General features: G+C 43.7%; 1 protein-coding gene across 7 annotated transcripts in view; it reads right to left on the reverse strand.

The window, feature by feature from the left end:
* The window catches only part of SORCS1 (sortilin related VPS10 domain containing receptor 1), a 562,818-nt gene that overhangs the window by 23,045 nt on the left and 515,038 nt on the right, over nucleotides 1–24,735 (reverse strand). For all 7 annotated transcript variants that reach the window (XM_082611124.1, XM_082611122.1, XM_082611123.1 and 4 more), the window contains 3 exons: nucleotides 20,522–20,645; nucleotides 13,573–13,685; nucleotides 8,442–8,573 (listed from right to left, as the gene is read on the reverse strand). In XM_082611124.1, the coding sequence (XP_082467250.1) occupies nucleotides 8,442–8,573; nucleotides 13,573–13,685; nucleotides 20,522–20,645 (369 nt within the window). The remainder of the gene's footprint in view (nucleotides 1–8,441; nucleotides 8,574–13,572; nucleotides 13,686–20,521; nucleotides 20,646–24,735) is intronic.

The following is a 24,735-nucleotide window of genomic DNA, read 5'->3' on the forward strand; positions in this document are numbered from 1 at the left end:
GTTTTCAAGCGCAGAGTCTCCTGCAGAGGTCCCTGTCCAGTAATGGAACTGAACTGCCCTGCAGATGAACTTCTTTGCTTAACAGGAACTTGGGATGACTGTCAGTGACCTGTGGTTGAGCACCTGGGATAAAGTTCAAGCTCAGCCTCTCAAATGTTTCCACTTGGCAAACCACACAGAAGAACAAGGTTGTGATAAAATTATGTTGAAAACAACTTTATTCTCTCTATATAAGCTACTCTTTCTCCTGGGTACTGAGAAGCTTCCAGAATGTTCCAGGTTTACAGAAAGAGTGGATTTCTAACACAGACTGTGTAGAATGGTTTTCCTTTGTGTCCTGTAAAGTGTTACAATGTATAAGTTCCTATTCTATCTTCTTCTTATCATTCAATTGGCAAGGCCTTGCTAAGAATCTGACAGTGGATTTTTTTTTTTTTTTTGCGGTACGCGGGCCTCTCACTGTTGTGGCCTCTCCCGTTGTACAGCACAGGCTCCGGACGCGCAGGCCCAGTGGCCATGGCTCACGGGCCCAGCCACTCCGCAGCACGTGGGATCTTCCCAGACCGGGGCACAAACCCACGTCCCCTGCATCGGCAGGCGGACTCTCAACCACTGCGCCACCAGGGAAGCCCAACAGTGGATTCTTTAGTAGAAATTAATCAGAAAGGTTTTGGCTATGAAATAAACATATACACACAGAAATGTGTGTATATATGTGTGAAATATATATAATTAAGTATGCATGAAATTCATATGCTTATATACATACGCATACATGTGTGCACATACATACATACTTATATTTGGAGAAAAAAATATTTTAACTCAAATAGGAAAAACTTATCAGAAGTAATGAAGGAACTATCCTGTTTTGCAGAGTCCATCACATAGACAAAAGGGGACTATGTATTGCATGAGAAAGGCTTCTTTCTTTCAACCAGCTGAAGTGATATTTCTTTCTTCTCCCTGAGAATGTTTCTTCAATACTTTGTAGGAAAGAACTTATGCACAGAAACAAAACTAAATAAAATTTACACTGCTTACAAGAATAATCTCAATTAGAACCATATATTTCTCTACTCAAATGAGTATGAAACTGTTGACAGATTTTGACATTAGTTTAAATGTTTTCCACTCCATCTGCAGAAATGTTTATTCTGTATTGTTTTCATCAGTTCATGAATTGTTACATACGTTTGTACATATATTATCTATGCACTGAACACTTTGTATGGGCAAAGTTGCATATTTCTTACTATTTTTTTTCTAACACAGCGTATCTCAGGTGTTAGTGTTGGTATCTCCATTGAAAGGACATGGAGCTTAAAGGACATTGCTAAGTTTACCCAGTTAATATTTGAAGAATTGAGACGAGAATTCAGTTTTGTTTGACTCCTAATCTTAGGACATTTCCATGAAAAACATTTTCCTTGAGCCAGCTGACAAAGACACAAAAGATATTTGGAAAGAGGTCCAGCTGAGCAGATTTAGGAGATAAAAAATTGCAGCATTTCATTAATTATGCTTCTATCTCTCATCCAACTGTGAAGCACACAACTTAAAACACCAGTCCCATGTCAGCTGACCAACATGAGCTACAGGCAATTCCTAACCTTAGCCTCAGGATTGCCACACTCTGTTCACCAGTTAATATAATTTTTAATGTTTAGGACGGTCTTTGGCTATGAAAGGAGTAGAATAAACTGCAACTATAGAACAGTGTGGTGACAGTCTAAATGGAAAGAACGCAAGTTTGCATGATAAAGACTCAAGTGAAATAATGTGTAATTGCTGGGAGATCCGTCCTCCTAAAGCAAGTTGAATCTATTCATTTTTCTTTTTCTGTCCACAGTGTGTTGTCTTAGCAAATTTCATTTATCCTTTGTACTAGCATCCCTCTTCTGCTGCTCTCCATTTTCTGTTCTCCTTCAGCTAAATAATCATGACCAGGGCTTCCCTGGTGGCGCAGTGGTTGAGAGTCCGCCTGCCAATGCAGGGGACACGGGTTCATGCCCCGGTCCGGGAAGATCCCACATGCCGTGGAGCGGCTGGGCCCGTGAGCCATGGCTGCTGAGCCTGCGTGTCCGGAGCCTGTGCTCCACAATGGGAGAGGCCACAGCAGTGAGAGGCCAGCGTATCTCAAAAATAATAATAATCATCATCATCATCATCATCATCATCATCATCATCATCATGACCAAAGAAACAACATATTATTCTTAGTATCTGCCTATTTGGTGGAATATGCCTATGATTCAAATGCAACCCACTCTTCGTTTAAACTAACACTTAAACAGACAGTGGGAACTCAATAAAAATACTTGGAAAGACACCATCAAAAGGGTGTAGTGGAAGGGAGCTGGTAGAGGGAAAATAGCAATTCTCTTCCTCATCTTCTTCACAAAGTATGATGTTTAAGTGTGATAATCAGAATAGGTTAGGTCAGGCTGAGGTAATGATGTTAAAATTTTGGGGACTTGAAACAAAGGAAGTATATTTCTTGCTTACACTCCATATCCACTGCAGGTAGGCAATGATGCTGGGCTCATTATAGTCACACAGGGACAAGGGCTGGTAGATCAGCCCCCTCAAATGTACACAACACCATAGGAGGGAAAAAGCATTCTTAAGGTTCTGTAACTGGCATTTGAACACTTCAGCTTGGAAGTGACGCTTATCACTTCTGCTCCCACCTCACTGGCCAGAATTAGTCACATGGCTCTGTCTACAGAAGAGACTCATGGGTACAACCCTACTGGTACTCAGAAGTGGTGAGCTAGAGATGTTTAGTCAACAGAAGGGACGGTTACCATGCGAAGAACACATTCAACATCTAAACAATGTTTAATGAGACCAGTAGAGGAAAACAGACTCTCAGATCATTAGAATGGAGTGTCAAACATTGAAACATGAAGAAAGAGAAGTTTAAGGACAACACAGCAGTTGGTAATTTATGAAACATGAAACCCAAAGAAGTGGTACAAAGTGAAACTACAGATTCAGAATGGGCTTAGGCAGATTTATCCATGCCAAAGCTACATTGGGCCAAACAACTAATGCTTATATCTGAAGTTGGGAGGAGGGATGCAAACCCTACTGAACATAAATAGCATTCTGGTGCCATGTTTAGAGGGAGACTTGCTTGGGATGACCTTGCAACTGACCCAGTCAGTCAATCCTGATCCTGTTAAGTTATGAAGGCCCCCTCAAAGAGTAGTTGAATGATATTACTTTTGGAATCAACAGAGAAAGATCTTTCTCAATTCATATAGCATGATTTCTGGAATAAAACTTGGAGTAAGCAATGGAGCAAACATGAATTCTATTTAACAATTCTCTGTTTTGTTAGCACAACAGAATCAGCTTGATTAAAGTGCCTAAGAAGTTTTTCCTGGATGACATAATGAAGAAATAATTTGTCCATATTCACTCCTTTCCCTTGGATTCTCCAACACCAGCTCTAAGCTTCTCTTTTTCTCCTTTTGCCATATTCCTTTGGCACAACTCTTACCTATTCTTTCAATTACAGTTTCCTGTTTTAGTGACCTTCCTTGTGAACTCCAAAATATTTCTTCAATTCCTCGCTTTAAAAAATCTGAACAGGGCAGACTGAGTATACAGAAAATAGTCTGAGATGATTTATTACATTTCATAATGAATCTTTAATTTCTAAAAATGTTGCCAATAGACTGCTCCATTTCCAGAGGCACCTTTCCTTTCCCTGGATTTTGGATTCTGCATCTGTCAAATGTATATGGTAACACAAACAACCGAAGAGGAAATTCCTTGTTGGTGGTTGACACTTTGTCCTTAATCTTTTTGTTCCTTTTAAATGCACTCATACCCTTTAAGGATTCAGCAAGACAACACCACGTAGGCTCCTTATCTCCCCAGCACAGCATCACACCCAGAGCATGATGGTCCTTCCTCCTTCCAGGAGAGGCAGATACAGATCTGAGGACTCAGAGAGATGCCTGGGAGTACAGTGGTGGAGGGGGTATGGTTTGCTCCACACCTGAGCAGCTGGCTTCAGGGTAGCCCTATCCCTGATGAGGCCAGCTAAGGGCAAGTGAGACTTTTCTCACTCTCTGGAGATGTGAAGTAAAGAGTGGTGGAAGCCTCCCAGACAGAGGTCACTTGATTAACCCAGCCCAGTGTTATCCGGATAACAAGGTCAAGTACTTCTCACTGTGAGGAATTTTCAATTTATTTCACAGACAAGATAGCTCCAACTAAGCCAGCATCTCTCCTCCCCTGGGAACATTATTAGAGGAAGCTGAGGAAGGAGAGCCCAGAGCCCTTTGCTGGGGCCCTGCCCTCACAGTCTTCAGGGTCCATCTGGCCAGGGTTCCACTCATTGCCCTGCTGGGAGTTCTGTGCAGTATCTTTACAAGAAAGGGGCCAGAGTATTAAGAGGGGGGATAAAGACAGCTCTTCCCAAGTTCCATCTGGGATTCAGAGTGCAGCCTTTAAAGGAGGGGGGTCCTTTCTGTTGTTTGGTTTTATTTTGTATTCAGTCGAAATTTCTATGTAATTTATGACAGAGGGAGTCAGTTGCTTTTGCCTGCCTCCCGTTCCTTCTCTTCCCCCACATTTTTCTTTAAGGAACCATATCCTTATTTATTCTTTGCCCATTTGGTTTAGGAAGGGCTCCCTAAACTCCTGATCCAGGGAGGGTATAAAACATTGAGTTGTCACTAATGGAGCTCTAGTCTTCTGATTACCAGGCTAGTTAAGACATGCCCACTTCAGCCAAGTTGAGTCAGTGAGAATTATCACCCTGGGCTCTTGTGGTGCACTCAGGGGAGAGGCAATGTCTTTTGAATGGGGCTGATAAGATGACTAAATAAAAGACTGGGGCTTCCTGTGGCCATTCTTGTCTTCCTATGTGTTGGCTTCATTCTCAGGCAGACTTCCCATGTGGTAGCAACGAAAAGAGATGGAGAAAGAGGGAGAGAGGAAGACAGGGGAGTAATCTGGTGATGCTTCCTCTCTGAGTTCATCCACGCCTGAACTGTATCCTTGGACTTCCCAACTAAAGAAGCTCATGACTTCACCTTTTCCCCTTAAATTTGTTTGAACAGAAAAAGACCCTGCAAAAACCCAAAGCAAAACATCTCTTGTTCATTTCCTGGTACAACAGCCTTGGTATCTTGGGGGGCCCGCAGAATTCAAGTGGTACCCAAAGACACATCTGCAGCATGGCGGAGCAAGGGGACTGCTAGGCTTGAGAGTTAGTTGCAGAAACAGAACCAGAAACTCATTTTCCTTGAAGAGTTGTGTCTCCTTAGGCAATTCACAGCTCCCTGTTGGGGCCTGACGTTCTTCATTTTAGAGTGACTGAGTCAGAGAGAAAGATTAAAGGACCCCTCTTAGGACAAAACCTATAGGATTCCTGTGGGCAGCCCCTATTTTGCTGGTTCTTGACACAAGGCTTAATTTGTATGTTGATTTCATAACTACACTTATTTTTTTTTTTTTTTTTTTTTTCTTTTTGCGGTATGCGGGCCTCTCACTGTTGTGGCCTCTCCCGTTGCGGAGCACAGGCTCCGGATGCGCAGGCCCAGCGGCCATGGCTCACGGGCCCAGCCGCTCCGCGGCATATGGGATCCTCCCAGACCGGGGCACGAACCCGTATCCCCTGCATCGGCAGGCGGACTCTCAACCACTGCGCCACCAGGGAGGCCCCATAACTACACTTATTAATCAGGGTAATGATACTCTCCATAAGCCACTGATTTCTTATGTGCTTGGTTTGGCATTTGTTTGGTCACTGTATTTAGTTTGAGTCCTGGATAAGGCTGCTACACTGGCAATTCCCTTAACCAGAGTTACGATCTCTCAGTTGGTACTCTGTTTTCCCTTAATGCCATCCATCCATGATAACTGAGATGAGTCATCCTCCCTCCAGTTTACTCATTCATGCATGTTCTTTCTGTTTCCTGTTGTCCTTGTTCTCTTGTGCAATTTCATTCATTAATCTTTTTCTCCTTATTGTCACCATCCTCTTTCTTCCAATACATGCCCTGGACGATACTAGTCTTTAATACTCTTACTTTTCTTTCTTTTTTTTTCTTTTTTTTTGCATTTCTCATATACTCTCCTCCTATCACAAAATGTCCATAAATGTAACCACCATCTATTTACCACTTACTGAGTATCTACTATAGGTCAAGGGCTTTGCTATATCATTTCTTTAATGACCTCTCAAACACCCTCTGAGATAGGTATTATAGATTATGTGATTTGGGCTGAATTACTTAACTTTTCTGAATATTTGTCCTCTATAGGATATACACAATGAATATAAGAGCTGAAGCTAGAAACCTGGTTTATGTTTCTCCAAACCTGTGGTCTTTCTAATAAAATGTCTGGACTCCCTACATGTGTACCAAATGTTAAGTCCCACAGCTTTCACACAAGCCAAGCCAGCTGCCTTTAGATCTCTAATTAAATGCTCATCAATACCTATACCAGGCTGCCTCAGGGATGATTACTCAGGTCTCTGAGAGTGTCCCTGGAGAAGCCACTCAGACAAGACCGAATAAAGAGAAAGAAGAACTCTAGGGAAAATAGACAGTCAAAGCAAGATACACAAGTAAACCAAGTTTAAGAGAACACACCCCTCTTCTTCCCACATTTCCTCTCAAGGAAACATCTAGAAATTATATTTTAGAGAAAAAATGAAAAGTATGAGAAATAGGGATGCACAGATGACGTGGTACCTGGGAAATTAGCTGGCTTTAAATCTGGACTCTTCCATACCGAGAAGACTATATTCTGGATTTCATGGACAATATAAGATTTCCAGAGGAGGAACAATTATAAGCGTCCCTACCTACATGCCTTGGATAGCGATCTACCTCCCCTCTAGGTCTCATGAGCAGTGTGGTGATAAGAAATAATCCATTCTTTCTCCCACTGAATTGCAGGTGCAGAGAATAATTTATCAAATACAGTGGGAAGTCTAGAGCTAGGGCTGAGCAAAGTCAGATGTAGGTCTGATGGGTTCCCTGCTGCCCGACCTCTAACTACAGTTCACTAGGAGATGGGGTTCAGTGGGGCTTTCCTTGACAGCCCAGTTATTCAATTACTTGCATATGAAAAACAATAGAGAGGTGAGTCTTTTGCCAAGTGAAAAAGTGGCAGTTAAAAGGCGGGTGTGCTCGCAGATAGGCCAGCCTATAATTTGGGGTTGTTAGTAAGGCTATTATAGGAGGTTCTCAAACCATCTTGGAGACTAGAGATCATGGGACTAGATTATAGATTTATTCTAAGTAAACTGAAAAGCTCCAAGTACTGGAAGGGAAAAAGCCAATATTTACTTAGTGTCTGAGAGGAATCCTATTTTTCATCTATCTGCCAGAAAGAATTGAGAAACCAAAATCATGTAGTTTTTAACAGGGGAACCAGACCAAGACTGATCTTTTTTTTTTTCTTTTTTGCGGTATGTGGGCCTCTCACTGTTGTGGCCTCTCCCGTGTGGAGCACAGGCTCCAGACGTGCAGGCTCAGCGGCCATGGCTCACGGGCCCAGCCGCTCCGCGGCATGTGGGATCTTCCCGGACCGGGGCACGAACCCATGTCCCCTGCGTTGGCAGGCGGACTCTCAACCACTGCGCCACCAGGGAAGCCCAAGACTGATCATTTTAACTGAATGGGTGAAGAATAAGAACAACGATAACATCATCATAGTAATAATCTTCACTATAGAGATTGGATAATCTTTTGAAGTTAAAAGGAAGGAAGGGAGGAAAAAAGACCTAAGGGAGCAGAAGAGAGAGAAACAGACACAGACACAGACACAGACACAGACACACACACACACACACACACACACAGACACCCTAATACTTCAGAGGTGGTGGAGACGAGGAGAGAGTAGACCCCACGTAGCCAGGAGAGGTGCTTGGAGCCAATATCACTCATTTATTATAAGCTCAAATCAGGTCATCTTAGTATGGTGCTGATTCATGATTTGTATGAAAGTTGTACCTTTTTAAAAAGATACATCATTTGATTCTCATGGTACTCCTATGATGTAAGCGTGTGAGGTAAGATATAAATGGATTTGACTTCTATATCTTGTGTAGCCTCTTGCTTTTTTCCCCCACCTAATATCTTGGACAGTTTGTCACATCAGTACACAAAGATTTATCTCATTCATCATAAACACTGTAGAGTATCCCACAGCGTGGGATATACTCTGAGTGATTTAGCCACTGCTGACAATACACACTCTTGCACATATTTTTTGGTGAAGCTGTAGTTAAATCACCAGATTATGTTTCTCAACAGAGGACAGGAAAGTGGAAGACTCCACAAACAGCTGGCACCCTTGCTCCCAAGTGGAGATCCCCCAGAGCTGCTGTCGTGGTCAGACACTAGCAGGGTTGTGGCTCAGACTGCTGGGAGAAGCTGAAATGTCACCTGAGGACTCACCTGCTCCAGGTCCTCGGCTGACTTTTTGTTTTCTCCTGTAGGATCCTGATAGGGCAAGACAAAGAGCTCGGCAGCGGTGGGTAAGCCAGGGAGAACCGCCACCAAGATGTGCTGGCCCGGAACCCCGGTGGCCTGAGGGAGAGACACAGAGGTGCATGTGAGTCCTGCAGGAAAGCTGATGAGAAGGGACCATGTGTTCAGAAGAGAGCTGGGTGGGGGGCAGTGAAGAAGACACAAAGGTGTGGAGGTGGGGTGGGAAAGTAGGGTCCTGGGTGCACCAGTTGGGGAGGGATGTGAGAGACACCACTGGGTACAAGTCAGACTCTGAGGTCTGATCCCAGCTCCATCCCCGTGAGACCTGAAACACTTTGCATCTCCTCAAATTAAAAAGTGGGAATAATAGCAGTACCTGCCTTGTATAAGTGAGTGGACCTTGCCAGTGAGAAGGCCGTCACTTACTGAGCTTTATCTTCTACCCCTCATGCCTTAACACTTTCTAACCTAGCTTCCTTCTTCCTTGAAGCATTAGAGTTATTCTCCAGACTGACCAGGCATACCTCCATCACCTAACCTAACCCCAGACCACAGCCCCCAGGCGTCTTCTGAATTCTCCACAGCGTCAGACCCTGATGACCAGCCGGTTCCAGGAAGCCCTCTCAGCCCTTCACTCTGCTGCATGGAATTTTCTATTAAAATCATAGATATCGGGGCTTCCCTGGTGGCGCAGTGGTTGAGAGTCCGCCTGCCGATGCAGGGGACACGGGTTCGTGCCCCAGTCCGGGAGGATCCCGCATGCCGCGGAGCGGCTGGACCCGTGAGCCATGGCCACTGGGCCTGCGTGTCCGGAGCCTGTGCTCCGCAACGGGAGAGGCCACAACAGTGAGAGGCCCGCGTACCACAAAAAAAAAAAAAAAAAAAAAAAAAAAAATCATAGATATCACTCACTCAAGAACTTCCTCTTTCCTGAGCCCACTCTCTAGATGGTTCTAGAATCCACGGCTACAATCCTGGCTTCTCTCTCCAGCGGCCAAGTCAGAACGTCATTTGGTTGTTTTATGAGAACTTCTCATATTCACCCCGGAAATCTTCATTCTGCATGTGGATGACTGGAGCCACTCCTTTCCCAGATACCCTAGCTGGGAGCCTTATCTCATCTCTAGCACCACACTCTCCTTTCCATGTCCTATCTAATCAGTCTATAAGATCTTGACAAGTCACCCTCCACATGAATGATCCTATTGGTTCCTTCCTGTTTAAATGCCCCCCCTCCCCCGTTAATATCTCAATTCAGCCTTTACACTTTCTCCCTTCAAGTTTTACAACAGCCTTCCCATCTCCAGGAGACAGGCTACTACTTCCAGATTTATCTTCGTACAGTCCAACGCAGATTGTGTTTCCATGTCCAAATTCATGCACAAATTCCCACTGCCAACTGGGTTAAAGATATATTCAAAGACTTCTGCAATATGGTCCCACCTTTCTTTCCTAAACTAATTACCCACAACTCATAATGTCATCTTACGCTTAGCCAAATAGACTCATGTACAATTTCTCAGTATTCCAGCCTTTTCCTGCAAATGTTTTTGTGCATGCCATCTCCCCCAAAATGTCTTTTCTATTCATTTGCTGCTAGAACATTACTCATCCTTCATGAGCCCTCGTAAAGTTCACTTATTTCAGAGTATTTTTCATGATTTCCCAATTAGATGATTGTTGGTTTCTGAAATCTACATTTATACTTTTTTCGAAGTAGCAGGAAATTCCATTTATTGGGTCCTTACTATGTGTCTGGCATTGTGCTAAGCAACTTCTTAATCCAATGTAATGTGACACCCCCTAGTGACTCTTTGGAGCAAGTGTTATTACGCCTCTTTGTACAAGTGAAGACACATCACGGGCTGGGAGTGTTCAGGAAGCTGGCTCTGAGTTTAGAGCGTAGGGTGTTTATTAGGGCACATTCTTGGAATCAACGTCTATAGGAGCGAAGGCCAGGAAGCAGGAATGGGCAGAGGAGAAGCTGAGCTGTGGTAAAGGCCAACAACAGCCTCAGAAGATCCTGGAAGGAGTGAGAATGGCCCTTCAGATTTGTCTGAGGTTGAGCTGAGTGGCCAGGCCTTTATACAACCGCGTCATTGGACGTGAGCCACTCCGAAAGGGACATGACATGGGGAAGGCTGCTGACGCCTCTGCCCACAGCACTCCCAGCAGCTAAGGTAACAGTCTTTCCCTGCATGGGGATCTGGGAGGGGCATCCCTATTTCTGCTACAGGACAGACAGTAGATGGAGGAAAGTTCAACACTGGCTCAGGGTCATGTAGGTAGTGAGTGGTGACACTTAGTTTGGAAGCTTGGTCGGACCATAATGCCTCTGTCCTGAACCAGCGCTCTCCTGCCTTCCTTCTCCTGACACTTATCACAAAGCAGCTCCTATCCCAGCTGATATCATACTGTTTTACAGCCATCCTACATTTTTTTTTTTTTTTTTTTTTTGCGGTACGCGGGCCTCTCACTGTTGTTGCCTCTCCGTTGCGGAGCACAAGCTCCGGACGCGCAGGCTCAGCGGCCATGGCTCACGGGCCCAGCCGCTCCATGGCATGTGGGATCTTCCCGGACCGGGGCATGAACCCGTGTCCCCTGCATCGGCAGGTGGACTCTCAACCACTGCGCCACCAGGGAAGCCCCGTCCTAGATTTTAAACTCAAAGCTTATGTCTAAACCATCCTCGTCATCAACAAAACTGTTTACTGAATGACATTCTATTAAAGATTCCATCGCAAAATGTCAATAGAAAAATCCCAATTGATGAGGAAAAGGCAGCTGATTTTATATCAAATTCTGTTACAGAATGAATAGGAAGAAAACTATAAATAAGTTGACTGCCGGCTGTACCTCTTATAGAGCTTATTAGGGGACACTTGGCAACAGGGTACTTCAGAACTTAAAGAAGTGGCCAAGTGTAATTACTGATCTCAAAGACAGGGTGGGGCGCTAGGAACCAGGGCTGGCTCAGCTGCCTCTTAGGATTGGGTAACCAAGGAGTCTTTAAAGCTCCCTCCACCCCATCACCCCCTATCCTGAGGGATGTTGAGCCAACCTGTTTGTTCTCCATTTAGCTGATTATGCTATGCAGTGGCCTAGAAATATTAATGAGCAGTCATTTCTAGCCTACTGGACAGCTGGTGGAAAGGTGGAGGCTCAGGGCATCTGATCCCTAGACAATTAATGGGAAGAGAAATCAGTCTGGAAAACATCACTGCTGAGCTAATGCCTGGTTGGTAAATCACCTGGGGGTGTTGGATAGCTGCCTCGGAGATCTAAAGGGACATGGATCTCTAGAACGCCGTAGACTGAAGGAGGTGAGCTGTGGGTTCATTGAAGGGTGTAAGTCATCTCTCTTGGACAGCAGAGGAGAGAAACCAGTTGTCACACCAGGGACAAACAGCTCCAAAGGCAAAAGGGCCTGTTCCAGTTGGGCCTGTGGTTTGGTAGCTGCACCTCCTGGTGGCCATAATGTTTAGCCACCGATAACCTCATGGATGCTGAGTCATTAAGAAAGATGAAGGTGAGATGGCATTTACCCAGAGGCACAGAAGATAACTCTTCTCCACCCCACTATTCCATTTATTCCTGTCTCTCTATGTAACAAGACAAAGGATAGCAGCAGAGTGGAGTGGTAATCAAGATTCAAACCTTGATGGTCTGACTCCAGAGCCTGATTTTAAATTGTACAGCATTGGGCAAGTTATCTGCCTCTAAATTCAGTTTTCTCACTTGTAAAGTGGGAATAATTATTCTATCTACATCATAAGCTAGGGGTTTTGTGATTAAATATGTTTAAAAATGCAAAACACTGAGAAGAGTTTCTGAAATATTGTAAGTGCTAAATAAATATCAACAAAGATAATGGTATGAATACGGGGAAGGCCAGCTCTTTGCCAAAAGGCTGGATGCGAGATCTGTTTTCTGAGCAGGGGTTACCTGAATGCCTTTGGCTCTCCTTATCCCTTTGGGTCATGAGACACCATGTGTTGGGTGCAGGAAAGAATGTATAACTAATCCTAAAGTGACTTTTCTTTCGTGCTAAGAATAGACTTTAGGGAAAAGTCATCTCTGATTTTCTGGGTTTGTGCAATAAATCCAAGCAGCTCCATGAGCAGATATCCCATTCCTCTGACTGTTCATGGAAGTGGAGTATGCAGGGGGGAATGTGCCTAGAAGAGGGTGTCTTGTCAAACTGTAGGTGACCTTTGCTCAGAGAGGGATGAACCACACCACCTCGTTACTCTCCCAGGAACTGGATGGGGCTGTGCTTCACATGTGAAAACCCAGACATGGGATTCAGATCCTTCACTTCAGTTTTGTAGCTCTGTCACTTATTAGCTGTGAGGCTTTAGACAGTTATTTAACTTCTCTGGACCTCAACTGCTTAATCTGCAAATGAAGACAATAATACTTTCTCTTCTTTTAAGCATCTTTTAGGTCCCCCCCCCACCTTTTTTTTTTTTTTTTTTGGCCATGCTGCATGGCTTGCAGGATCTCAGTTCCCCGACCAGGGAATGAACCTGGGCCATGTAAGTGAAAGCGCTGAATCCTAACCATTAGGCCACCAGGGAACTCCCAATAATACTTTCCTCTTGGGGCTGTCGTGGGAGAGAAATGCCATTAAAATAATTGGGACATAGTAAGAGGACTACCCTCCTGTGCTGAGTGCTCACTGTGCTCTTGTGCTGGCCATTCAGCTGGAACCCAGGCTGCTCTTACCAATTGTACTTATTGTATTTATGCTGTGCCAGTATGATGCACAGGAGCTGATTTTTACATGTACCAATGGCTAATCATGAACTCTGCCACGTGACTGTCACATATTTCTAGGGTCGTCTTCTCTAAGCAGAACAAGCGTTTCACAAGGGGTAAGGACCCCCTGATTACTCAATTTCATTTCCCGCCATAGCACCTGCGATGTGTCTGCACATAGGGGGCTCAGCTTTGCAGGTATCAGATAGATGATACCCACTTCCCCTGGCCTCCGGCTCTTTCCTGCCATTTCTTTGAGCAAGGGTCCCCTTCTCCATGAAGCTCGGTAAAGACAGAGAGGAAAAGGATCTGAGCCAGAGGAGTTGTTTGCACTCACCTCCACCAGGGACTTTTTGATGACTCGGCTGATGTCTCTCCTCCACTCAGGGATGTCCGGGTTGTAGTCGTCCAGGTTTGGGGAAAAGGACAGGCGAAGAGATCGGAATTCCTCTGGAAATACAATAGTAGGGGGATTACTATAAGTCAGATAGGTCTCTCAAGAAGTCTGCTATACTTTATATTTTATGCAGAGCCCTAATGGAGGGTCCTTTTCCTTCACACTCACCAGAGAGACCTTACTACAACGCAAGTTCAATATCCCATCCCTCTTACCTCTCAGCTCCTTTTCCAGACCAAAGCCCTGGTCTGTGGTCCATGCTTAGCTCCACAGCCTTGTGCATCATTCCCAGTTCTAGCCCCTGCACTCCCGGACACTACTTGTGCACACCTGAAGTGCCCAGACAGCATCGTAGGTTTATGTCCCCAGGCCTTTCTGCACACACTGCCCCTTGTCTAGAATGCCCCATCCTCTCACCTTCTATGCACACAACATTCAAGCTCTCGTTCAAGCATTTACTGACTGAATAATCTCCCCCACCATGTTTTGATTTTCTTTCTTATGGTACAACTGTGTTGGGCACATACCTTCATTATCATTACATCATAACAATTATTATATGATCATATAATTATAGTCATCATTGTAGTCATTCTACTGCTAAATTCTGTTTGCATGGGAGTTTCATTTAAAGGCATTTTCAGGTCTTCAAGGGTTTTGTTAGTTGGCACAGTAGCCCCTGAGTTCATCTTGGGCCTCCAGGAAGTAGATGGAATTATAAAAGCAAGGATTTTGTGCAGAAATAAAAGAAGTCTCTTGTCTGTAAGAGAATATGGGGAGGAAGTCAGAGGAGCCTGAAGCACCGCCAGACCGTGATGCATATATGACACTTAGTGCAAGAGAGGGAGGAAAGTTCAGCGAGATTGATGGGAAGTCCATGAGCCAAAGTCAGCCAGAGGAGCCCCACATCCCAGGAATGGGTTCGCCCCAGTATTCCTACCGCACTCAGTCACTGGCTGGCTGGCTGGCGTGGCCTTGGCCCTAGCACGATGATGAGTTTCAGAGCACAGCCCTGGGGGGTCTTAGCACATGGTATACTCAGATCACATTGCTCCCCTGAAATCTGCTGGAGGCTCCACATTGCATTTTGAATAAGATTCAGATTCATATCATGGCCTTCATAGTCTCACACAATCCAGTGCTGACTTTCCCTCCTGTCTTATGTCCTTCAGGCTGCCTTGCACTCCACGACCCCATCCTTCCCTGTGTTTCTCCATATGCCGTGTTCCTTCCCATGTCAGCACACCTCCAAGTCCCAGACGACAGCCTTCTCAGCTCCTTTTCAGCCTTCAGTCTCTCCTGGGAGAAACCCCTCCCACCAGCAACCTCAGGTAGCCTCCCTTTCACCAACTCTAACACCTTTCACCATATGACCCTATTTGTCTTCCTTATTCTTCTTGCTTTTTAAATTATTTTGTTTTGGGGGTAAGCGGGGGAGGGACAAATTGGGAGATTGGGATTGACCTACACAAACTACTATATATAAAATAGATAACTAATAAGGACCTACTGTATGGCACAGGGAACTTTACTCAATATTCTGTAATGACCTATATGGGAAAAGAATCTAAAAAAGAGTGGATATGTGTATATATATATATATATATATATATATATATGTATATATATATATATATCTGATTCACTTTGCTGTACACCTGAAACTAACACAACACTGTAAATGAACTATACTCCAATAAAAATATAAATAAACAAATAATTTGTTTTTTTTTACTGTCTGTCTCCCACAAAAGTATATTAGTTCAATGCGGACGGGGGCACTGTGTTCCTGGCCCTTTGGGACAGTACCCAGTTCATGTTAGATCTTCAATGACTAGGAGTCATTTAATTAATACATTTGTTGAATAAATGCATAAATATCAGTGGAGGCTCCTGTAATTTATGCATTTTATTATTCAACAAACATTTCTTTCTTGTTTTAGGCATGTTCTGGTGTTTCAGGAGGGGTTTAGCAACATCAGCAATGCCGCTGACACGTTCAGGAAACACAAAAACCCACTCGTGCATTTCCTAACACTGCTGAAGATTTATTAGGCGCAGGCACTGAAGACTTACATGATCAGGCCTGTACTTAGGGCAGTCAGCTTACTCCAAACATGTATTTTTCAAAGTTTGACTATTTTATGAGTCACTGGCCCCCTAGGTGAATATCCCCATTTCAGTTCTGATGGAGAAGAATGAAATGCATACTAATTAGTAGTACGGTAAATGGCAGCACCAAGGAATCACCCACTGAGTCTTAACTTTTCCCTTTGAAGATGTATGTGTATGTCATTTTCACTTTCCCCAAACCTCTTAACCAAACTGTGGAGACTTCATTTCAAAAGAAGATATTTATCTTAATAAAAAGATACAAATGAGAAAAATGGTGCAGCTCCCTTCGTAATTACTTAGCATGCTAAACAGCAGTGCAGAGAAATGTTATGCCTAAGTTTATTCAACCAATAGGGGATGCATGTGGGAGGACTGAAAAGGGTAAACACCAGTAATATATGTATTTTTTGCAGCTGCTGAGAGATGAATTCTATACATTTACGTTTTATTTTTTCTATTTAAAGGCAAAGCTGAGCCCTGAAGCAAATTAAGGAAAACCATGCAAACTAAATTTTCTTGCCTCTAGTCTCCTGTGTGGCTTTGGGCAGACAATCTTTCCTCTGCCAACTTCCCAAATATGATACCTCCTTCCGTCTGACCATAATGGTCTTAACTTTCCCCTCAGTTTAATTAAACTTTAGACAGGTTTCTTCAGGACTTCAGGCTCTGACCTCCCTTTTCTTAGAGCATCTACTTTAGAAACTTGCAATTGTAAATTCCTTCTCTGCACCTTTGAGATGTAAATCTTCTGCAATCCAGGAATGCCTTTCTCAAGGACCTGGGAGCCATCTCTGAAATGGACACACAGATTGCCAACAAACACATGAAAAGATGCTCAACATCACTAATTATCATAGAAATGTAAATCAAAACCACAATGAGGTATCACCTCACACTGGTCAGAATGACCATCATCAAAAAATCTACAAACAATAAATGATGCAGAGGGTATGGAGAAAAGGGAACCCTCCTGCACTGTTGGTGGGAATGTAAATTAATTCAGCCACTATGGAGAACAGTATGGAGGCTCCTTAAAAAACTAAAAATAGAATTACCATATGACCCAGCAATCCCACTACTGGGCATATACCCTGAGAAAACTATAATTCAAAAAGATAGGGGCTTCCCTGGTGGCGCAGTGGTTGAGAGTCCGCCTGCCGATGCAGGGGACATGGGTTCGTGCCCCAGTCCGGGAAGATCCCACATGCCGCGGAGTGGCTGGGACTGTGAGCCATGGCCGCTGAGCCTGCACGTCCGGAGCCTGTGCTCCGCAATGGGAGAGGCCACAACAGTGAGACGCCCATGTACCGCAAAAATAAAAAAACAAAAAACCAAAAAAACATGTACCACAATGTTCATTGCAGCACTATTTACAATCGCCAGGACGTGGAAGCAACCTAAATGTCCATCGACAGATGAACTGACAAAGAAGATGTGGAACATATATACAATGGAATATTACTCAGCCATAAAAAGGAACGAAATTCAGTTATTTGTAATGAGGTGGATGGACCTAGAGTCTGTCATACCGAGTGAAGAGTCAGAAAGAGAAAAACAAATACTGGATGCCAACGCACATATATGGAATCTAAAAATATGGTACTAATGAATCTTTATTCCTGCAGGGCAGGAATAAAGACGCAGATGTAGAGAATGGACTTGAGGACACAGGGTGGGAAGAGGAAGCTGGGACGAAGTGAGAGAGTAGCATTGACATCTATATACACTACCAAATATAAAATGGATGGCCAGTGGGAAGCTGCTGCATAGCACAGGGAGATTAGCTTGATGCTTTGTGACGACCTAGAGGGGTGGGATAGGGAGGGTGGGAGGGAGACGCAAGAGGGAGGGGATATGGGGATCTATGTATACGTATAGCTGATTCACTTTGTTGTACTACAGAAACTAACACAACATTGTAAAGCAATTATACTCCAATAAAAATTATATATATATATATATAATATATATATATATATATATATATATATATATATATATATTAAAAAAAAGGAAAGATAGCACCCCTGCCTCTGGGAGGGTAGGAGCCTAAGTTCCCTAAGCACCAATTAGCAAACACCTGTGGCTTAACCACACTGATAATCCTCTGCCCCCAGAGTCCTCTGGTACTTTCCACTAGCTTATCCCAGAGTTCAAAACTATTCCTGCCATTTGTTTCTGTTGAATTCAATCTTGCCTGTTTAATACTCTGTGATGCAATTTTCCTTTAACAGGTCATGTCTGTCCTTAGAATTTTCTAGTTATATATATGAAACTCTGGACAACCCATCTGACTGAAGATGAATTAAGGATGTTGGATGGCTCAGGAATTTTGTTAGAAGAGGGAGAGACCACTCTCCCTGCTCAAACTTTTAGTTAAGAGATGCTTTTTTCTTTAAAAATTTATTTATTTTTCCTGTGTTGGGTCTTCGTTTCTGTGCGAGGGCTTTCTCTAGTTGTGGCAAGCAGGGGCCACTCTTCATCGCGGTGCGCGGGCCTCACACTATCGCGACCTCTCTTGTTGCGGAGCACAGGCTCCAGACATGCAGGCTCAGTAGTTGTGGCTCACGGGCCTAGTTGCTCTGCAGCATGTGGGATCCTCCCAGACCAGGGCTCAAACCCGTGTCCCCTGCATTAGCAGGCAGACTCTCAACCACTGAGCCACCAGGGAAGCCCAAGAGATGCTTTTTAATGAAGAGAACCCATATGATGGAGAATGACCCACTCTCGATGATGCCTTTAGAAGGATTTTAGGAAGAGGAAGAACTAAGTATAGCAAGGGATAGAAGGTTTCCATGAAACTAGATTCAGAATAATACTTATCAGATTATTCAGATTATACTTATCTCCATATTTTCTCACTTGTATAACAGGGATAATCATAGCATATTTCTCATAAGTCTGTTCAGAGTATTCAATAAAACAGATCATATATATTAAATGCTTAGAACAGATGCTGATAAAGGATCCATCAACATTAGTTTCTACCACTACCATCATCATCATTATTATTATCATTAGATCTGTTACTGAATAGCAGAATGACTTTAAGCCAGTAGTTTCCCATTTTGGGGCCACAATTTCCTAACTGTGAAATAATGGATTGGACTAGGTAAGTCCAAAGACCTTCTAGATTTAAAGTTCTGTCTGTGGTTCTAATGAGGAGATAGCTGTTGGACTAATGGGTCAGTGCCCATTAGTGACACTGGTGAAATCCAGGAGGGAGAGAGGAAAGAGAGCATCAGATGGAAAACACATGAGAGCCAATCAGGTAGAGTAATTTCAGAGCATGGGCCCTGGGTCTAGAAGGGGTGGGCGGGAAGCTCAGCTCCACCACTTACTAGCTGGGGCAGGTTATTTACCTTTCTGAAAAAAATGAGAGTAATAATATTGGCTACCCTGCACTACAATTGTTATGAGAATTAAATGCATTTCCAGAGCATAGAAAGGAGATGGAGAGGAAAGAGAAACAAAAGCTCTCCTCCATTAGGGCCACCTGGCTAAGAGGTCGCCTCGCTGATGGGACCTTGTAGGAAAACCACAGCCCTGGTTTACTTTTACTTACTGTTGGGGCTTATCAAGTCTCTTCAGGAAGGGGAGAGGGAGGAAACATTATGTAATCTAACAGGCAGCCATGCAAGAGGAAGAGTGTCCTCAGACGTATTCAAAGTTGCTTACAAATTACTTTCTGAATTTGAAGGTCAAGTTAGCAAGATGAGAAATGAAAAACAGAACCTGCATCAGAATCAATTAATTCTGGAACTGGAGCAATTGATATTGTTTGGACCACGAGCTAGTGTGTCTCTGTGCCTGTCTCTCCATCCCTCTCAACCTCTGTCTCACCTTCCCTCCCTCCCTCCCTTGAGCCTCTCTCTTGCCCTCTCTCTGCACAGCATTTATTTCCCTATCTATCTCCTTTTAAATTCTTGCTTTTTAAAATTTTAATTTTCCGGGATGCATTAGTACTGCTTTCATATTAACAATAAAAGTTCATATTTTTACCATCTACTAAAGCACTTAGTGCAGATCCATCTGACTATCTTTCTATGCAGAAAAAAATTACCAAAATGAGATCAATTTGTATAAACTGCTTTCCACCAAGGTTTCCACCTTTCCATTTCAGTAAATTTTCATTCCATGTAACACCCTGACCACATTCAATTTCCCCAATTGATTACCAGATTGTTCTGTACAGCTGTTTGTTCAAACTAATATCTAGTCTACAATGATGCACATGTGCTTGTTATGACCCTTTCTTCACTTTTAGACTAGCAGAGTGTTTTATAAATGATACATATTTGCAGAAGAGCTTTTCAGAGCATTTAGACATTGGCAGATTCTTCTTAATGATCAAGACTCTTGAAGTTGAACTTTAAAAAAGAAAGTCTCAATATTAACCACTTTCTTTTATAATAGGTTTTAGCTCTTTGAATACCACCAAAATACCAAATGGAATGAATCAGCCTTACACATAATGAAACTCACGCTTCTCTACCTAAGGTAGGTGGGTGTACAGTCGTTCTATGGGTACCAAAGCCAGTTTGAAAAAAGAAAAAGCAATAAACCCTCTTGCGGTTTTGTGACCACTATGTTGCTGGTGAACCATATCTTCCCCAGAGGAGGAGATGAGACTTGACTCAGCTCTTTCTCAACCACTACCCTCTGTTCCCTGGGAAGATTCATAAGCCAGGATGGCTTCCGGCACCAAGGTAGCAAACCACCTCATCAGAGGGATGGATGAGGGCAGTGATGGATCAGCAGATGGACCACTCACCATATACTGCGATGGTCTTCGTGTCCTGCAGGATGGCATTCCCAGCTGAGACTTGCACTGTGATGGTGTTCATCCCTTCGGAAGTAAACTTGAATGATATGCTTCCCTCCAAGGTGATCAGGGGCTAAAACAAATGAGGCCACAGAGTGAAGGGAAAGCTGTTCAATTACAGATGAGATAGGCACCAGCTCTAAGCCACGGACAAGCTCTTTAAATCAGTGGAAGCTCTTTCTGAGGCATCCCCGTGTGACTGACTCCACCTATGCCTCCCCATCACCTCAAGTTCAGGCCAGAAAGGGACTATTAGAGACATGATCCCAAGAAACTCTACTCATTCTTTGTGAATTTGACACCTCCTTTCTGCTATCATCCTGATTCAGGGCTGGGGAGATCCATAGGTCTTGCTTGCTGGTGGGATGTACCTCTCTTTGTTGATAACCTACTTGTATCAAGCAAATCCCTTAATCTGAGGCAATATTAAGGAGGGGGTTCATACTAATCCAGATTTAAGCAGTAGTCACGGAAAGTCTATAAGGTGCCAGTGCTCCTCTCCAGGGTGTACTATTTACATAGAATTACAGTGGAACACAGCAACAATGGACACCCAACTACACTAGTTAGACAGGTGTGGCCTTGTGTGGCTCAGCTTCCTCTGAGAAGCCCTATCAGCAGTTTCCTGGAAGAAGCTGCTATGGAAACATGTACTAATTGGACAGTAGTTTGAGGACTCAAAATAGAAAAAGAAAGACTTGGAGCAGTGCCTGTAATGCAATTGGATACCGGGGTCCTAGAGGAAAAAGATTATTAGCCTACTGACCTCCCTCGACTAACTCCCCACAAACATTTCATTCCTGTCTTTCCTTAATTAATTTACAAATCAAAATTCATTTAACTCCCTGTGTAGCAGACAGTAGACTAAAGCCCAGCATAAAAATTCTACTTGAGACTGGGCTCTATGTCCAATGCAACCCAACTCCAGCCAGTTTCAGAACCCAAGCAAGGGGGAAAAAACATGCTCAAAGTCTGAAAGTTCTTAACATGCAAGCTATGGATGGAGGATTGGAGTGAACTTACTCACCACCTCCAGAGGTGGTGAAAAAGCAGTGACTCAAGGGGCCGTGTATATGGTTGAAAGAAGTTGGAAACTTCCGTCTGAGGAAAGGAAAACCCTTAGAAATCTGAGCCGTGTGGCTGACAGGGTGTTGGTGCTCTGGCCGGGTGTCAGGCCTGAGCCTCTAAGGTGGGAGAGCCGAGTTCAGGACACTGGACCACCAGAGACCTCCTGGCTCCATGTAACATCAATTGGCGAGAGATCTCCAAGAGATCTCTGTCTCACTGCTAAGACCGAGCTCCACTCAATGACCAGCAAGTTCCAGTGCTGGATACTCCATGCTAAACAACTAGCAAGACAGGAACACAACCCCATCCATTAGCAGAGAGGCTGTCTAAAATCATACTAAGTTCACAGACACCCCAAAACACACCACCAGATGTGATCCTGCCCACCAGAAAGACAAGATCCAGCCTCATACACCACAACACAAGCACCAGTCCCCTCCACCAGGAAGCCTACACAACCCACTGAACCAACCTTAGCCACTGAGGGCAGACACCAAAAACAATGGGAAATATGAACCTGCAGCCTGAGAAAAGGAGACCCCAAACACAGTAAGTTAAGCAAAATGAATAAACAGAAAAATGCAGCAGATAAAGGAGCAAGGTAAAAAACCACTAGAACAAACTAATGAAGAGGAAATAGGCAGTGTACCTGAAAAAGAAGTCAGAGTAATGATAGTAAACATGATCCAAAATCTTGGAAAAGAATGGAGAAAATAAAAGAAATGTTTAACAAGGACCAAGAAGAACTAAAGAGCAAACAAACAATGATGAACAACACAATAAATGAAATTAAAAATTGTCTAGAAGGAATCAATAGCAGAATAACTGAGGCAGAAGAACGGATAAGTGACCTGGAGGATAAAATCATGGAAATAACTACTGAAGAGCAGAATAAAGAAAAAAGAATGGGGGCTTCCCTGGTGGCTCAGTGGTTGAGAGTCCACCTGCCGATGCAGGGGACATGGGTTTGTGTCCCGGTCCAGGAGGATCCCACATGCTGTGGAGTGGCTGGGCCTGTGAGCCATGGCTACTGAGCCCGCGCGTCCGGGAGAGGCCACAACAGTGAGAGGCCCGTGTACCGCAAAAAAAAAAAAAAAAAAAGTCCAATCCAAAAATGGGCAGAAGACCTAAATAGACATCTCTCCAAAGATATACAGACTGCCAACAAACACATGAAAGGATGCTCAACATCACTAATCATTAGAGAAATGCAAATCAAAGCTACAATGTGGTATCACCTTACACCAGTTAGAATGGCCATCATCAAAAAATCTACAAACAATAAATGCTGAAGGGGGTGTGGAGAAAAGGGAACCCCCTTGCACTGTTGATGGGAATGTAAATTGATACAGCCACTATGGACAACAGTATGGAGGTTCCTTAAAAAACTAAAAATACAACTACCATATGACCCAGCAATCCCACTACTGGGCATATACCCTGAGAAAACCATAATTCAAAAAGAGTCATGTACCACAGTGTTCACTGCAGCACTATTTACAATAGCCAGGACATGGAAGCAACCTAAGTGTCCATCAACAGATGAATGGATAAAGAAGAAGTGGCACATATATACAATGGAATATTACTCAGCCATAAAAAGAAACGAAATTGAGTTATTTGTAATGAGGTGGATGGACCTAGAGACTGTCATACAGTGTGAAGTAAGTCAGAAAGAGAAAAACAAATACCGAACGATAACACATATACATGGAATCTAAAAAAAAACAAAAAACCAAAGTTGTTCTGAAGAACCTAGATGCAGGACAGGAATAAAGACACAGATGTAGAGAATGGATTTGAGGACACAGGGAGGGGGAAGGGTAAGCTGAGACGAAGTGAGAGAGTGACACTGACATATATACACTACCAAATGTAAAATAGATAGCTAGTGGGAAGCAGCTGCATAGCACAGGGAGATCAGCTCAGTGCTCTGTGACCACCTAGAGGGGTGGGATAGGGAGGGTGGGAGGGAGACGCGAGAGGGAGGGGATATGGGGATATATGTATATGTATAGCTGATTCACTTTGTTAATACAGCAGCAACTATCACAACAATGCAAAGCAATTATATTCCAATAAAAATGTTTTTAAAAATTGAAAAAAAGGCCTACTGAACATAATCTGTTGAGAATTTGGTTTTCTTCTAAAAGCTTAAGAAAAAACAAACAAAAAAAGAAGTTGTTTAGTACTGTCAACTTCTAGTACTAGCTTTCAGGCAAATAAATAGATTTCTCTTCTTCTACTATAGGTAGTGGGCCCACTCTGGGCCCAATTTACATGCATGGTTTCATAAGAAATAAAAAAGGGTTTCTTTTCAGTTGATTTATGTCAGCAGTAGAGGTAAGAGATTCCTTTGACTGTCAGGCATGCAGCAGGTCGGGTGTCAGGAGAGGTTTCCTCCCTAGGCTTGTGGAAAACTATGGCTCCAGTTAAAGCCAACGCTCAGCTCTGAAGTAGAAGATTTGTATTCACAAATACAATGCATCTGTGCTCACAGATGCGTTGCATTTGAAGAGCAAAGTCACAAGTGAAAGCAACTCTGCTGCAAGGAGATGACGCTTTCCAATCCAGAGCAGTTGGTCCCAGGGCCCTCTGGGAAGGGAGGCTTCGGGGCCTGAGTTCTACTGCCTTAACTAACATTTGCAAGCAAATTTTAATTTCTGAGAATGGAGTGAATTCCAAACTGAAACAGAGCATGAAGCCTGGTGTGAGGGGAAGAAAAACCCAGGCAGGCCTGAGAAGGTCTTGGATGTGCGTGAAGCAGCTGAATGAGATTGGAAGAAGCCACTTCACCTGTCCTCACTTTCTCATCTGTAAAATGAAGGACAGAGTAAATGAGGCCTAAGGTTTCTACTGGTGTTGAAACTGCTGCCCACTTTGGATCACAGAATATTTGGGGGAAACATAAAACAGAGAGCTGAGCTAAAGAAGGGGCTGCGTCTGATCCAGGGTGAGGGGGTCACGGCGGGGAGCTGGGTTACACAGACATCTGTGGCTCTTGCCTGTCTGGTGTCCACTGGCCTCTTTTCCTTTTGAGGGCCATTCCCTCCCTTCTCTTGGTCTAGATGGATCTAGGGAGGCTGACTTCAGCA

Source organism: Mesoplodon mirus, assembly GCF_964341445.2.
Source record: "Mesoplodon mirus genome assembly, chromosome: 2".
NCBI lineage: Eukaryota > Metazoa > Chordata > Mammalia > Artiodactyla > Ziphiidae > Mesoplodon > Mesoplodon mirus.